Raw genomic sequence first — 16,870 nt, 5'->3', positions numbered from 1 at the left:
GTGTAACTATGTCCACACTGTGCGGAAGGGGTTATACAATTTTTGTTGTAGGTGAGCCTGAAAATACAGAGGCTACTCGACTAGGATTATACCCCAAGCTATTTGGGCACATTGTTCAATTCACCAGGAAGCTTTCGCAGAAAAGAGGATGCCAGTGGAAACGACAGGTACTTGACAAGGCTGTTAAAGATGTGAACTTTAATAGATCCAAGCCTCTTCCCTATTTTATATGAAGAACTGGGCACCCAACATTGGCAGCTCCTCAGCCACCATGAAGTTTGTTAGTTTTCACACGGTGAAAATTTGAAGCTCTTGCTTGAGTGCAGAGACATACCAAGGGTTTTCTTTACTGAATGTGGCTCTGCCCCTGCTGAATACTTCACTGATCAGCAATGGCTTAGGTTGAATGCTTCTCTTGAGGGGCAGAAAGTGACAGGGGTTTTCAGCCTGGGGGTTGTAACTCACCTGCCCTTCCCATATTGTTAAGTGGAAGGGAGGCCCCAGCAGGGAAAAGGTTGGGACCCATTGTCCTAGAAATGATTATATTCACTTCTCATACTCTTTAGCCTGAACATCCCAGACATTTTTCCTAATATAGGTATAGTGTTGGTACTGGGTCCTTGCTATTTTCAATCTCTTCTGTACCTCATTCAACAGTAGTATAAATTTCCACTCTAGTTAGTTGTGATCATTTTATTTTAGCTTAGGATTTTATACTGCTATTTGTATTATTTGAGCACATTCCTGATTTAAAAAATTAGCAAAGGCCATAGTGGGCTTCATGAAGTCTCTGTTTCCTCTCCCACCCCTCTTTTTAACGAGATAGAAAGCTCTGCTTAGGATAGGATTTTTTTTGTTAGTTTTTTGGGGGAAAGGGGGCAGTGGGGAGCCAGGGTTGATTTGACAGGGGAATGGCTGATATTGTGAATGTTTTTCTGGTTATGTAAAAAAGCTTTAGCAAAGCAAGAATGTTGTGCAGCGTTTCCTAAAGGTTGGTCAGATTCTGGATTACTCTGCTCTGCGGCAGTTCATTCCACCTGTGATCACCTCAGTTGAGAATGTTTTGCTGTCAGTTTAAATGTGCATGATTCTGGACTTTGTGAATGGTATTGTGCCAGCAGAGCACAGCAGACCTGGTAATTTGTAGAGGAAAATGCTCTCTCTAACTTAGGGTATGTCTACACTCAGCCGCTAGTTCGGTGGCTGGCAATCGAAGTTCTGGGTTCGACTTATCGCGTCTTGTCTGGACGCGATAAGTCGAACCAAGAAGTGCTCGCCGTCGACTGCGGTACTCCAGCTAGACGAGAGGAGTACCGCGGAGTCGATGGGGGAGCCTGCCTGCTGCTTACCTGGACCGAGGTAAGTTCGAACTAAGGTACTTCGAACTTTAGCTACGTTATTCACGTAGCTGAAGTTGCGTACCTTAGTTCGATTTGGGGGTTTAGTGTAGACCAAGCCTTAGCTGGGACTTGATCCATTATTTGCTTTGAAGATTAGGACCAATGCCTTGAAGAACAGAGGCTTGATGCATTTATGGCAGCCTAATCTGAGGAGGCAGCAGGTAACTAATAGGCAGGAATAGCACAGGTAGAAATAGCAATATGAAAGTAATAAGCCACTATGGTTATGTGAAATACTTACTCTGGGAAAAGTGCTGAAGGTGATTAGAAGCACTGCTGAGGTGTTTTTTGTTGTTGTTTTTTTTAAAATGCAGACTACAGTTTAGATCAGATATTGGATTAATTGTTCATCAGAAGATTGTTTGTTCTCCTTAAGATCTGTTAACTTTCACCCACCATTTCCCAAACTAATTTCACACTTATTTGGTACAGGGCAACTGGGATAACATCTAAAACTTCACATTAAGGAAAGCAGAGCTTTCTGTATGCATTGTGAAGAGTCTGCAGCTTCCTCTGCTATGGAACTGTATGTTAGGAAGAGTCAAAATCAATGCTTCACTTAACATAACTAAGAAGGATTCTTTAAACATGCCATCTTGAATAATTTCATATTCTCAGGTTCTTGGATTGTCCGTTTTAATATCAGAGTTCAGAGTACTTACTGACTTCCAACCTGCAGCTAGGAGAAAAAAACCTCTTATCCTTTTCATCTGCAGACAGACATTAGCCATTTAATCCTCTCATTACTCCTGTAAGGCAGGTATTGTTACCCTCATTTTACAGACAGGGGGACAGCAGTAAATGACTTGGCCAAGGTCACAGAAGACATCAGTCTCAGATCTGGAAGAGAATTCAGAATTTCGTTTTCGATTCCTTTGCTCAATTAACCAGGCCTCTTGCTCTAGTTTATGCACAACAATCCTATTAGCTAACAATGGTTTCAGAGTTCTAGCTCTGTATGATAAGTTTCTGTGGGTCATCTAGATTTAGGAATTTCAGCTAAATCTTACCCAAAAAACCAAAACAAACATCATCCTTTCATGAATAACAATGAAACCCTTATTGAGTCTATCCCTATCATAGCACCCTTTCCCCAAATTTGCTGCTTTTTTATATAGGACCTAAACATGTGCTAGGGCTTTAGAAATGTAAGCCAACAGGTCACATTTTTGAACTTTTTAGAAAAATGCTACCCTTCTCTGTTCCTCCTCCTAGCCACCCCCAAAAATGCAATATCACTAGAAAAGCAGCACTTTAAAAGCATGAGAGAAAAACACAAGTCACATTAGTGACCTTCTTGCAAAATCCTCATTACCATATCTGGGGCGTGATCCTATTCCCAATTAACTCAATGACAAAACTCCCATTGATCTCCCTTGCAAAGGAGCAGCCTCATACAGCTAGCATGTGTAGTTTCATTGAACATAATGGTACTACTTGTGATAATCAGAGTTTGCACTATCTTGTAATCTTAAACAGATGTCCACTGCAAAGTAACTTGCATTAAACAGGTTTCATTGGTGACTGTATAATATTATGTGCCTTTACTTTTCAAGTAATCACAAAACCAGTTATTTTATGTACTCTATCATGAGCATTATCATCACTTATTTTTAACACTTCTACAAAGTAGAATAAAACTTTTAATTTAAAAAAAAATATTGAATTTGTAAAGGTTTACATAAAAAATTTAAAGTGTTAAGCCAAAATATTTAGTTTTGACAGAACTGGAATGAAATTTAAAAGGAAAAAAGCATACATCAACTTCCAAATACACTTTCCTATTGGACAGTTTTGAAAGCAAAACTAAGTCCCTTTCATTTTGGACTCCAGGTGGCACTGTGGGCACTAGCATTGCTTGGTTGGGAGAGCAGAGATGAAGTACTCAAAAAACATACGGCTTTCTTGACAGACAATTGCTTTCTTTTTTGAAAAGAAGCTGGGAAATAACTTTTCAATTGAGATTAGTTATTTTATTCCCTGTTCCAGCCACAGTCTATTAAGACTAGGCTAACAAATTTTAGTATATATGTCTCTAGCTTGGCTAATGGGTTGACAGAATACTAACCAATGAGAAAGGAAAGGAAGGCCTAGCTGACTTCCTTGTGTTTAGTCTGCTAATCAGGACATCTTCATTACAATACATTCTCAAGGGATGGGGCTATCAGTATCACATTCCACAGTTTAGGAGACCTTGCCCTCAATGTTATGAAATGTTTCTTGGAATCTCTTTATACCATGTTGGCCCACTCAAATAATACCGGTTTCTTTAATGTTTGTCCTTTTAATATTTAGAGACACATATGATATCCATATACACAATCATATAATCATTCCTCATAAGGTAACCCCTTCAGACTCCCTCATCCCTCTCTCTTGCTACTGGGGCTCGCCGGGCAAGGAGGGGGTAGGCCTTTTTATTATGTATGAGGAAGGCTCTGGCCCCGAGGCAGAAATGTAACAGCCTGCACGCCTAGTAACATGTCTATAAATCAAAAAAACCACAATTAAGTATTAGTACCATGTTACTGAAAATTGTTTGTTTTTAAAGAAAATAGCTTTTGAAAAAAAAAAAAAAAAAAAAAAAAAAAAAAAAAGAGACCTCACATTTTGTTAATGTTGCTGTTGATAGTTAAGTGATCTCATTCCGAGGCAGAAATGTAGCAGCCTGCCTCAGTCAACTCCCCCAGGAGCATAAAACGTGTAAAAGTTTTAAGGCTCCTACCTTGCCAGAGTGATGTAAAGCCCTATAAATGGGAATCAGCTAGGAAAATCTATGTGCTTTTTCACTTTTTTCCTGTGCTAAAGTAGCACAATGGGGTTAGATTACAGCTCAGGATTTATTTTACTTCCCCATTAAAAAACAAAACAAAATGACTTAGAGGGCAAATAAAACATTTACCAAGCAGTCAATAAAACGTAAGGACAATCAGAACCAAGCAATTCCGAAAGTACCCAGCCAGGTCCAGGACAATGATTAGCAAAACTGTATGACTTTCATATGTGAAAGTCTGAGCAATTTAAAATGACATTCTACTTTTTTTTTTTTGGCTGTTTGGTGTTCTGTAATGTAATTTAAATGAAAATCCAGGATTATAACTGGAATGCAGGGTATTAGTTACCAAGTGTTTGTAACTTAACTTTCATATGTTTAGGAAATGCTGAATAGTTAGTGAATTTTTTCTGTATTGTAGTTTAAATAACTTACCAAAACAATTGAAAATGTTGTGATTACATTGTATTATTTTGACAAAATTTTCAGAATTTTTCAGATTTTTTGGCGCAGAATCCCCCCAGAAGTAGTTTCTGAAGCACTGTAAAGTATCTTTTCTTAAAGCCATAGGCCAGATATTCAGCATAAACTGGCAGATTTACAACAAGTTAGGATCTCACCTGTATTATGTGTTAGATCACTTCAAATCCATTTTACCACACAGTTTGGTTTGTTGTTGCTGTCCCTTCGAACACGTCCTTTAAAACACTGTCACAAATGTTACATTTTGTAGATTAAAATACAAATAACTCTTTTATTGTTTTGACTTGTTTCGCAAACATCCGAGAATGAAGCTTAGTCTGTCCATTGTAAGTGTACTGTACTACGGAACAGTCGATTCTGGCCCTACTTAGTTCTTTATCTGTTCATGACTCTGAGAAAGTACTGGTTGTTTTCCTATTTCAATTTTCTCAATTACTCCTTTTCCCTCCTAAGGAAAACATCTTATCCAACTCCTTCTGAAAAAACATCTGAAGTAGTGATTGGTGGTAGTACTGAAATTTTTAGCCTCCATTTTTCTGTTACAGCTGGATCTATGAAAGCTATTAGGATAGTGGCACACTCATATTTTTGGTGGGAAAGTAAGCAAGTTTAGACTGAAGTTTTCTGGTATAACACACACACAGTAGCCAGACTACTGGAGTTTTTCATTTTAAATCATAACGGTTTACAGTCAATCATCATGGAAAGTTTTTTTGTTCAGAAAACTATTTGAGGCTTGCTGTAGGAGGATAATTCTTTGAGAATGTACCATGTTGGTTTTTCTTTAGATTTTCACTGTAATCCAAGATTTAGAAAATGAACATTGGGCTGCCTTTTCAAACATTCCATCCCATTCTCTGGAACAAGTAGACTATACCATTTTCCAACATTAATCCACTCAAGATGGCCAACAAAGTGAGCTTTTGGCTTAAATTCAAGGTAACTGCAAAAGAAAACAGAACAAAATGCTCAGTGTGTCCAATAATTGTATTACTATGGGAGAGGTTTAAAACAGTTTGGTCAAAACCTCTCTGAAGTCAATGGAAAGTTTGTGTGAGGCTTTAGATCAATATGTATATTTAAGCAGGTCACACAGAAAAGATCTGCTTTAAGATTCTATGCACACCTGGGAAAAAAATGCCTCCTTAAAAGCTAACATACAATTTTCAACTTCAGTAAAAATGATGACAATCAAACTAAATATATGTTACATAAATCATGAATTCTACTTTCCTTCTATGTCTGAGTGACCCACATTGAGTTGCCTCAATTTGTAACTGATTTGCACCTACAGAGATAATTATTGTGAGATAAATTTAAGTTTTCCACACACATTTTCTGCTTCATTCACTTTTGATGAAAGGTCCAGTGTTAAAATTTTAGGCTAAAAAACAAACAAACCAACCACCCCTATTTCAACAATACTTCAGATATGAAACAGATTGGTTTTTTAAATCACTGAAAATGTAAGTAGAACAATGTGTAGTGGTAACTTACGTAATAGCAACAGTATCTCTTACATTTAACAGATATTATACTAATAAAACAGAAGCAGAAAAGTACCTCTAATTGCTTGAGAGTTTGATGTCAGGACAAATACTTTTATGAGTTTGAGGCACAAAGGAGTATAATCGTGTTCCCAAATAACAGCTGGAATCAGCAGAAGTTTTCCATAGCTAGACAACAGCAGGGCTTTCAGAAGAAAGATGAAGTCTGACTTTGTTTTCAGGCTCTCAGGTCTTGCTAGCCAAAGGGCAGTAAAGATGCCAACCAAAAATGCAGTTTGTTCTGAGTGGAAAATGGGAGGAAAAACAGCATGACACACCAAATCAAAACCTTTCTTGATTAATCTTAGTGAAATGACAAGTGCCAAATACAATTGAGCTTCTGACTATTTAAAGAAAATTTTATAATCAGTTATGAACAAAACAGTCTCTCATTGCCTCCACACCCACCGTATATCTTTATTAACCTAGCCAAGCATGACTCATTCTACCAATAACCCAAATCAGTCCAATCTCCATCAAAAGGATTCAGTCACTTCTATCTATATGACTGCACACATCACTGGAAAATTAATGTGCAAACTTTCCTCTATTTCTACTTTTCCTTCCTAAATACAGTCTGTCTTTTCGCCTAGTCTTTACCCGGTTAGCCAATGTCAACATTACGTATATTCCCTGAAAGGTTAGCAACAAAGAATCTTTTGGCTCAGGGAAGAACACAAAGGCTCAAAGTGTTACTGAACTACTAGGCCTTCCTTACACTAGTAGCATTTGGATTCATTCACCATCAGTGCTGCTCCAGCAATGGTAGCATTGGAGGAAGTGCTAGCGAAGACCGAGCTCAGAGGCACTTTTACCACCCTTTAATAAAAACCTGCTCAGAGCAAGGTTAGATACAGGAATATAAACACCAATCCTCATCTACAGTAGCACTTTTGCTGAGGATGTGCACAGGTAATGAATTACAGTTAGTAACTTCAGTCTAGGGGTGTAGCTATGCTACCAAAAACTAAGGATTCTCTCAACTCTGAAGTTTATGGTTCTATTACATGTGTCTGAATTAGACAGCAGTACCACAAGGATTTAAATATACTTTAAAAAAAAAAGTTAAATTTTTATTTTTTCCCCTTCTGTTGTTTCAAATGCACTTTTAGAAGCTTGGAAACAACAACTCTTCCCTACCTACCAGGTTTGTCATTGTTCATTCTGGCAAATGTTTTTAAAAAATTATTTGTTTAAGGTTCAGAAGTCAACATGTTTTTTCCTGGTTACTGTTTATTTTTATAAGCATCATCGTCAATATCACCTCAACTCTAGGAATAAGCTTTGCAGTGAATCAATATGTAAGGAATTTATGTTTCCAGTTGCTAAATGCCTCTACAGTAAAAGAATTAAAATAACATTTGGCCAGTAAGGAGACGTGGTTTTAGTTCTCTTTTCTTTCTCAATGGCATGTAAAACAAACTAGCTATAGAGAATCCATACAACATTTCCCAAAGTTTCCTAACATTTTTAGAATAGGACAAACGAGAATCTTCATCTACTAATAGGATGCATTAAACAGGCTATATTTAGAAGCAGTATATTTTGGACTGATCTGGCTTCAACATGTGGAAAGGCAACTGGCATTAAAATGTTATGGTGGGCAACCTAAAATAAGACACAAAGCACATGGCAGAACATGTTCGTTAACTGATATTTGAATCAATTAAATCTTACATAAAATGCAGCATGCTGCTAATATCCTAGAATAAGGCATAGCTGTCCATTACCCCTTATAAATTAAATAAATAAATAAATTAATGGAGATATCCTATCTCCTAGAACTGGAAGGGACCTTGAAAGGTCATCAAGTCCAGCTCCCTGCCTTCACTAGCAGGACCAAGTACTGATTTTGCCCCAGATCCCTAAGTGGCCCCCTCAAGGATTGAACTCACAACCCTGGGTTTAGCAGGCCAATGCTCAAACCACTGAGCTATCCCTCCCCCCACAGTGTAAATGGATGCCTATTCAGACCTAGTATTCTGAAATACTGTCATCGTCTGGCACTGATATTGAATGCTGATCACCCCCGACTGCACTGCAATCAGGTGATTGCCATATACAGTGGCATTAAAGGAAGGCAGGAAACAGAATATGAATAAATGAAGTAATTTATGTTGTGCTATTTTTCCCTGAAGGACCACAGAAATGTTTTCGACTGTCTATATATAAATCTAATCTATCAATCAGAGAGATCACTCAGCCACCTCTGGGGTGGAATATGACATGCATTCTGTACTAGCAAATTCTTCAATGTATTCATCTTTAAGATTTAATATACAAGATCATTTGATAATGATATGAAATAATCATAGTTCTCACCTAAAGAAGCAATTCCAAACATTCTATAAAAATCCCATTCTTTGGCATATCTGATTAAGTCATCAGGGTCTGTGTTTTGGCTTGAATCCTGTAGCTGCAGCCACCTGAGATAAGCTTCACAAAGCAAACAAAATATGCAAAGCTTCCCATGAATCTGATATGAAAGAATGTTGAAAGCATCAGTATTAAGTATTTTTAATTCAAGGTAATCTCTTAGCATCTCTAGGCACACAAGTGAGGTAGCTTTATTACTTTTGCTCAGGAATAGAAACAAATGACCGTTGTTCAGTTCTACTAGATTAGCACACTTTTTAATAACAATTAGCTGCTTTAACATATTAGCCCAATCGGAGAGTTTGGGCTTGACAAGTCATATGAGCAGCTTGGGGCAGAAGAAAGCATAAAGTTGTGGTATGTGAGTGTGTTTGGATGTGGAGGGGAAGAAAAGGGGCTCAATGCAAGCATAATTCAGTGTCTCAAACAGAGCTTAAAGTATCACCAGAAAAATGTGATTGTAAAAAAAATGGCACAGGGTGTGTGTGTCCAAAATAAATGTGTATCCATATCTAATGTGCCTGGTTTATAACGTGATCTTCCATCACTAGCAATAGGAAAACTCAATCAGGGATGTGACTATCTATTTTTTGTCAAGTTCCAAATTTCTTGGTCAAAGTATAGTCAAGATCCAGACCTCCATCCAATTCCACCCCCCAACCACCCCGAGCTCCTCACTTGCCTGCCAGCTCCCTGCCCGCAGTTAAGTGATCTTATTTCCCTAAACTGAAAACAGGATGCACGGGGCTGGCCTGAGCCACCTGGCATTGCTGCTCAGCCCCCCAAAAAACGTTTCTCCGTGCCCCCAGTTGAGCCAAGTAGCAGAAATGGAGTGGGAGGGAGGGAGAGGAATGGGTATGGGCTGGGATCTGGGCAGCCAAGCAGGGTGTGAATACTTTTTGAGCTTGGAGCCAGGAGGTGAAGCTATTGGACTATGATCCTACTAGTGGTGTGAAGCTCCTTTGGGGATTGGGTAACAGAGGGGCAGGAAGCAGGCTCTGGGTCATGGGAGGGACCAAGGAGACTCCAGATAGTAGCCCTGGGGAGATAGGGGGAGGCCGGGATGTGGCAGAAGCGGGTAACTGGAGGTGGACTGGGGAGGGAAAGAAGCCAGTTGGGGCAGGGGCTAGAAAGGGCTCCAGGGACTGGCACCGAAGGACAGGGGGTAGGGAAGACATGAGGCCAGTGTGGGGGGCTCCGGGAATTGCTCGGGGGCAGGGGGCATGAGACCGGGGTGGGTGGGCTCCAGTGACTTCTGAGGGCTGGGGGGCACAAGGCCTGGGTGGGCTCCAGGGAGGGGGGACATGAGGCCGGAGGGTGGGCTCCAGAGACTGCTTGGGGGCAGGGAGCACGAGGCCTGCGTGGGGCGGTGGGCACAGTGGTGGGGCATTGGGCTCTGGGGACCGCTGGGAGCACAAAGCATAGCTCTGCATGGCTCCAGCTCCAGCCCACACGCAGAGGCGACACTTAGCTGTGGATAGCGGGGGGGAAGCAGGGGGAACAGATGAAAGGTGCAGGGGGGGCACCCCCCCCCCAATTTCTCAGGATGCCCAGAAACAAGGAAAGCACCCCCTATGGCTGCAGCACAGGGAGGGAGGAAGCAGCAGGGCGGCTGGCTGAGCTCCTCCTCCTCCTCCCTACATTGGGCTGATTTGCCTTTCCTGCTGCTGGAATCCCATGCATTGCCTCTGCTTCCACATCTCCCCCCGCCCCCACTCACCTCGGTGGATGGTCTGCAAAGCAGGCAGCAGCGCTGGGATTCCAGCAGCAGGAAAGGCAAAGCAGCCCCATGGGGGGCAGGGAGAAGAGCTCAGTCGGACACCCTGCTACCTCCCCATGCTGCATGGACCTTTTGCTGAGCAGTATCGGAATTTGGGGCCTTATAAGTCTGTTTCCCATTCAGAGCCGAAATCAGTGAGCTAAGAGTCAGATATTTTCTTAGTGTGGTTAGTTTATTTACAAGATATACGTGAGTCCTGCTTTCTTGGGCAGAAGTATTCACAGACAAATCCCTCTTAGGCCTAGTCTGCACACAAAGCTGTGCCAGCGTAACTAAAGGTGTGATAAACTGGTGCAACTTTTGTGTGTATTCTCTTATATCAGTTTAAAACTGGTTATATAATTTTACAGGTGCAAGCAAAACTGCTACAAGTCAGGTTTAAGCCATATAAGAGTCCACACAAGAGGTCTATAAAATCATGACTGGTGTAGAGAAAGTAGATAAGGAAGTGTTGTTTGCTACTTTTCATAACAGAAGAACTAGGGGTCACCAAATGAAAATGAATAGGCAGCAGGTTTAAAACAAAAGTATTTCTTCACACAACGCACAGTCAACCTGTGGAACTCCGTGCCAGAGGATGTTGTGAAGGCCAAGACCATAACAGGATTCAAAAAAGAACTAGATAAATTCATGGAGGATAGGTCCATCAATGGCTATTAGCCAGGATGGGCGGGAATGGTTTCCCTAGCCTCTGTTTGCCAGAAGTTGGGAGTGAGCGCCATGGGATGGATCACTTGATGATTACCTGTTCTGTTCATTCCCTCTGGGGCACCTGGCATGGGCCACTGTCGGCAGACAGGATACTGGGCTGAATGGACCTTTGGTCTGACCCAGTAGGGCCATTCTTATGTTAACTAAACCAATTTCAGTTACATTGGTGCAATTTCTGAATATAGATAAACCCTTTCAGAAGCCTCAAGTAAGACGTCTCTATCCTGTCTCCAGAAGCAGGTATTTTGCCCCCTCAAGTCTTATTGCTTAAACTCTATGCTCCTTTTCACCCTTCAGCTCCTGCACTTCTCACCTGGGAAATCACTAGTCCACAATTGCTCACCAAGATCACATGGCCTAAAAAGATGACCCTGAGTGACTAACTTTCCTTTTGTGCAGCTGCTCTGCAGCACAAATGGCTTGTCTACACGGTGCAATAATGCACACTAGAAAGATATGAATTCTAAAGTGCACCAAAGTGTTGTGCATTAAATGGCTTATGTAAACCCTGCTGGTGTGCATTAAGAGTTTTAGCGGGAACTTTTTGTGCGCACCAGCAGGGTTTACATTGGCCAGTTAGCGTGCAACACTTGAGTGCACTTTAGAATTCACACCCCTCCTGTATGCATTGTTGCACTGCGTAGACATGCACATAGGAACTTCAGAATTTCAACTGACAGACACATGGAAGTGCTTTAACCCACACAATACTCTCAACAGCTCTCTGGATCCTGTCATTGCATGGCAGCTTTAGCTCTTTCTACGGCATTTCACCGTGGGAACTTATGCATCAGCGATTCCTAACATGCAACCATCATCATCTTTTGCCATAATAATTTTTGTAACTGGTTTTACTACAGTAGAGGAAGCCTGTAAAAGGGTAATACTAGTCTTTTCTAGTATAGTAATATGTTAGTATTGTACCTTATATTACTGCTGAATTTAAAGAGATGCATTTCTAGTGGTGATTGTAATAAGCAATTTGCAGCAGAAGCAGACCTCTTCCAATGGCTCTGGTCAGAAAATGACTACTGAAATATGGCCCCTTCTTGTTCAACAGCTCTGCTCCTTGTGTATATTCCAAATCACATGTGCTCACTCTTCTGACAAAAATAAGTTTTTAACTCTTGTAAGCAATATCTTTAATAGGACAGCTGTGTTTGCTAACTCTACCTGGACGGTAGCTCTCCCAGCAGCAGCTACAGAGTTTGGTATTCCACATGCTTTGTTTATAGCATTAGACCCTTAATTTGGGCAGAGAACAAAATAGTAGTTAAACTTTTTAGGACTTGTGGAGGAACAGGAGAAAGAAAAAAAACTCTTAGGGCAGCTACTAAATCTTGTTTTCACTGTGATTCTTATTCACTTGTCATCAGAGTCTCATACATCTTGTACAAAGCCAAAGGGAGAAAAAACCCAACAACTTACATTTAACTGTGTATTGAAAAGAATATGCCTGTAAGCCTGTGTTTTGCATAAGATGGCATTAATCAAGATGATAACAGGATCATACTCAATGTACTTGTCCACAGGTTTCTGGCAGGATTTCTGAAATTAACAAAGTAACAAGAAGTAAGAACAAGCATGAGTTTATTTAAAAACCTGCTGTTCTTATTTGTTTACAGCAACACTATAGAGGCATCAAAGTATTTCTTTAAGTTATGTCAGGATTTCTGTGGTGAAGCCCCTATTTGCAATGGATTTTAATTCAGGACAAAAAGTTAGCTCCATTTTTTTATCCTGGCATTCAAGCTTTCAGTTGGTTTCCCCACCCCAACAAAATAAAAGATATCAGCTATTTTTATATGTTCTAAAATCAAGTTCTGATTTATATAGAACAATAAATTACACCTGGGTATGCTACATGGTATTTTGTGACATCTCAGTCAGACACAACTGAGTGCCTTCAAACATCTAAGGAATTCACCAGCAGCCTGCTAAGGCTTGTTATTTGAGCATGGCTGATTTATATTTTCATTTTTAAAAAAACCTAACCTTATATTGCAATAATTTCTGTAACATAAAGAAAGATAGTTCAGAGTAGAAAGCTAAGAGACAATGTTGGGGAAAAGAACCCTTTTCCTTGCTGTGCAGCCCTTTCACAATACAGTAAATGCTGTGTTATCTGGCCCTGTACCAACCAGAAAGCTCTATAAAACCAGCATTTCTAATCTTCATAGAAAGTCTGGTTTATAGTCCAGTTGGCGTGGGACCGGTAGGCTCCCCGGAAGCGGCGACATGTCCATGCTTCTCCTAGGCGGAGGAACGGCCACGAGGGGTTCGGAGTGTGTGGGGGGAGGAGGGATGCAGGGCTAGGGTGCGGGGCATGGGCTCTGGGAGGAGTTTGGGTGCGGGGTGTGTGGGTGCGGGGCAGAGAGTTGGGGCATGGGAGGGGGTGCAGGGTGCTGTATCCCGGGGGCGCTCACCTCAGGTGGCTCCCTGCAAGCGGCAGCCAGTCCCTGCAGCCCCTAGGCAGAGGCGTGGCAGGCAGCTCTGCACGCTGCCTCCACCTCTGCCCCGCCCTGAGCGCTGGCTCCGCAGCTCCCATTGGCCGGGAACCTCCATTTTTGATCCTGTTATTGTTGGAGAGTTTAAGAATCCAAAAACAGTTAATGAAATTTACCAGAAATTTGACATCATCAGTAATGAAGCCACCATCAGGAGCACTGAGTCACAAGGCTTTGTGCTAGAGCAGGAGTGGGCAAACTTTTTGGCCTGAGGGCTGCATCGGGTTTCGGAAATTGTATGGAGGGCTGGTTATGGAGGGCTGTGCCTCCCCAAACAGGCAGGCATGGCCCGACCCCTACCCCCTATCCCCCCCCCACTCCCTGTCCCCTGACCGCCCCCGGAACCCCCACCCCTGACTGCCCCCTGCCACCCCAACCAATCCCTCCTCTCATTCCTGACTGCCCCCCTGGGATCCCTGCACCCATTCAACTCCCCCGTTCCCCGCCCTCTGACCGCCCTGACCCCTATCCACACCCCCACCCTTGATCACCACCCCGAATTCTCCTGCCCTCTATCCAGCACCACCTGCTCCCTGCCTCCTTACCGCGCTGGCTAGAGCATCGGTGGCTGGCGGCGCTACAAGGCGCGGCTCTTCAGCTGTGCTGCCTGGCCACCGAGAGCATTGCACCGGCGGTGCGGCGCACTGAGGCTGCAGGGGAGGGGGAACAGCAGGGGAGGGGCCGGGGGGCTGGATGTGGCCCATGGGCCATAGTTTGCCCACCTCTGTGCTAGAGGTATGGTGCCCCCCCGAAGCCAGTATATTTTGGCCAGGTTCTAAGGGAACCACATTTTGGATCAGAGAAGAAAATGTTATATGGGATTATGTAGCAGGACAGAGTTAGAGGTAGAGGTAATGGATTCAAAAATTGACTTAATTAACCAGCAGTTTGATAGCCTTGAAATTAAAGTCAGAGAGATGGAAGAAAGGATACAATTAATTGACGAATGTAACGACCATTTAATAGTGTGTGAAATCTACCATGGAACAGATTACAGCTCTAATTAAAGGCAATGTCTCACTTCATTTTTTTTTTCCCCTCAAGAAGAATCATGAAAGAACATTCTGAAAAGGCAGTAATTTACACAGGTTTCAGGCTGGTGTAGCACAAGAAACTTGTAAAGAACTGTTTGGCGTTGTGCTGACAGAAATTCTGGACAGTCAGAAGCAAAATGAACTCAGCTTTGAGCACAAGGGAATAGCGTAGGTGCTTGATGGAGACAGATGCAAGGTGCCCCCATGTTCACATTAAAAGCACAAAACTTTAAAGCATGGATGCATGAGTGCAACTCTAGGAGAGACTTCCCTATTTGGAGCCAACAAAGAAGAAAAGGATGACAGAGCCAAAGTAAGGGGACATGCAGAAAGACTACACTGAAGAAGGTCAACTAAGCAAATGCCTGTGTCAAGGATACAGGCAGCATGCTATTAGTGAATGATTTGCATGCAGTTTAGAAATACCAGACCATCCCACTCTACCCAGACTAGGAACAAAGAAATCCCAACAGGGATTCCTGTGAGGAGGCTGCTGTGAACACGCACATATAAATAGCAATTTTGATGACAACTGTGGGTTTTCTACTTTGCAGCTTCTGGAAACCATATACACACAAAACATATGAAACAGCCTATGTAGCATCATGAATAGGAGTTCTAGTCTAGTCACCACCAACACATGCTATACATAGAACACAACAGAAAGAGGATTAGTAGGAACGAAAGTTTGTCTCATCACAAAACCATGGCTGGGCGTTTTGACAAATTAAATAGTCTGCAATAACTGCTGAAGTATGTAAATTGATAATCCTTCCTCAGCCATCTTGCAGAAATAAGATGCATTGAGAAAAAGGTAATTGCTTATTATTAAATTAGACCATTTAAGTCTTAGATTGTATTGAAGTTAAATCCTCTGTCTTTATTCTGCCAGTGGCCCGATTTGCATGAACTCCCTCAGACTAATAGTAGGGAAACACTTCTACTACCACATAATTCTGCTGAATTATGTATATAAGAATGATAACACGTATTTTATTTTCAGTGTTGCTTTTGGACTCCTGACAGCTTCTTTGCCCCAGCTCCACCACATGAATACTTAGCCCTCATCCCTGCTTTTTCTCTCCTCCTTGCTGCTAAAAAAAAAGGGCTTTTCAATTAAATTTTAACTGCATAAACACTAACTGCAGATCGTGTGCATATTGCTCAATTAATCCAGCTGTTTTATTGTAAAGTTTGAGGGAGAGACTGGTTGAATTACATAAAAGTGCCTTGAATTGCTTATGGGGTGTCACCTAGGATTAGGATTTTTACCCCACTGAAGCCTTCCTTTTAAATGCTAGGTGTTTCCCTACCTTCTCTTTCCTTCCTTCTATCAATGAGGTTTGTTTACAAAAACTGAAATTTTCTCTCAATTTTTGGGCATTGTCAAACCTTGATAACTTCCCTTCACTTTCTTTGCAGTGTGTCTCCAGGATGGGAAGCTGGATCACCCTTTAACTATGGACACCCAAGATAAAGGAAATCATATACCCTCTATCTTCCCAGGGGCACTGAGGCATGGAGAAGACTTCTACTGAAAAATGGCAATTGATAACCAATATGTAGAATTTGGTGAATTTATGTATGGATGTCCACATGGCCATCTAATAGATCTCATTAGTGGAGACATGACTTCCTTGTCCTCAGACTGTGCTCTTACAGCGTAAACTATGATGCTTGACGGAAGGAATACTATTTCTTGAATTTACTTTGTGACTAAATGTTATGACAGTTGTGAGGACTACCTATCTGAACAACAATACAATAGTGGGTCTCATCCAAGAAGGCTCCCAACTTCAAAAGCTCATTTGATTAGAGATAATAATTATTAGAAAACCTGCTTTAATGGATAGAAAGTATAATGACACCTGCCATAGGAATTCAAGTCAATTCTTTTAAGGACCAGAATGAAATTCCAAGGTTGTGCTGTATAGCCTTTTGGGACTGGAAACAAGGTAGTTGCCTTAAGGAAGCATGTCAGGGTTTGATAAAACTTCCTTTTCTTGAACATGCTGTGTGGGGAGCGGATAAAGCACACAACCAATGTGGTTGCAAGCTGAACTCAAACTCTGTTTATTACAAGCTTTCTTTTATAGTCTTTCTCAACATTACATAACACAATTAGGCTATAATCACACATCTACCGATTGGACAAGAAGGAGAATCATGTGTTTATCACATGTACAGCCCCACACCGATTGGTTCAATTGTTCCTTACATAAGGCCTCATCTTATATAACCACCAGGGGGCCTTACATA

General features: G+C 41.5%; 1 protein-coding gene across 1 annotated transcript in view; it reads right to left on the bottom strand.

Annotated features, from left to right (window-relative positions):
• Positions 1-4,699: 4,699 nt before the first annotated feature.
• The window catches only part of ARV1 (ARV1 homolog, fatty acid homeostasis modulator), a 23,318-nt gene continuing 11,147 nt past the window's right edge, over positions 4,700-16,870 (bottom strand). Inside the window, exons 2-5 of the mRNA XM_024203837.3 lie at positions 12,499-12,618; positions 8,526-8,679; positions 6,220-6,444; positions 4,700-5,599 (exon numbers count right to left, since the gene is read on the bottom strand). Coding sequence (XP_024059605.1) covers positions 5,493-5,599; positions 6,220-6,444; positions 8,526-8,679; positions 12,499-12,618 — 606 coding nt within the window. The 3' untranslated portion in view covers positions 4,700-5,492. The remainder of the gene's footprint in view (positions 5,600-6,219; positions 6,445-8,525; positions 8,680-12,498; positions 12,619-16,870) is intronic.

The sequence above is a fragment of the Terrapene carolina genome, unplaced genomic scaffold (assembly GCF_002925995.2).
Source record: "Terrapene carolina triunguis isolate 2854851 unplaced genomic scaffold, T_m_triunguis-2.0 Scaffold85, whole genome shotgun sequence".
Lineage (NCBI taxonomy): Eukaryota > Metazoa > Chordata > Testudines > Emydidae > Terrapene > Terrapene triunguis.
This window is presented reverse-complemented; position numbering and strand designations above follow the sequence as displayed.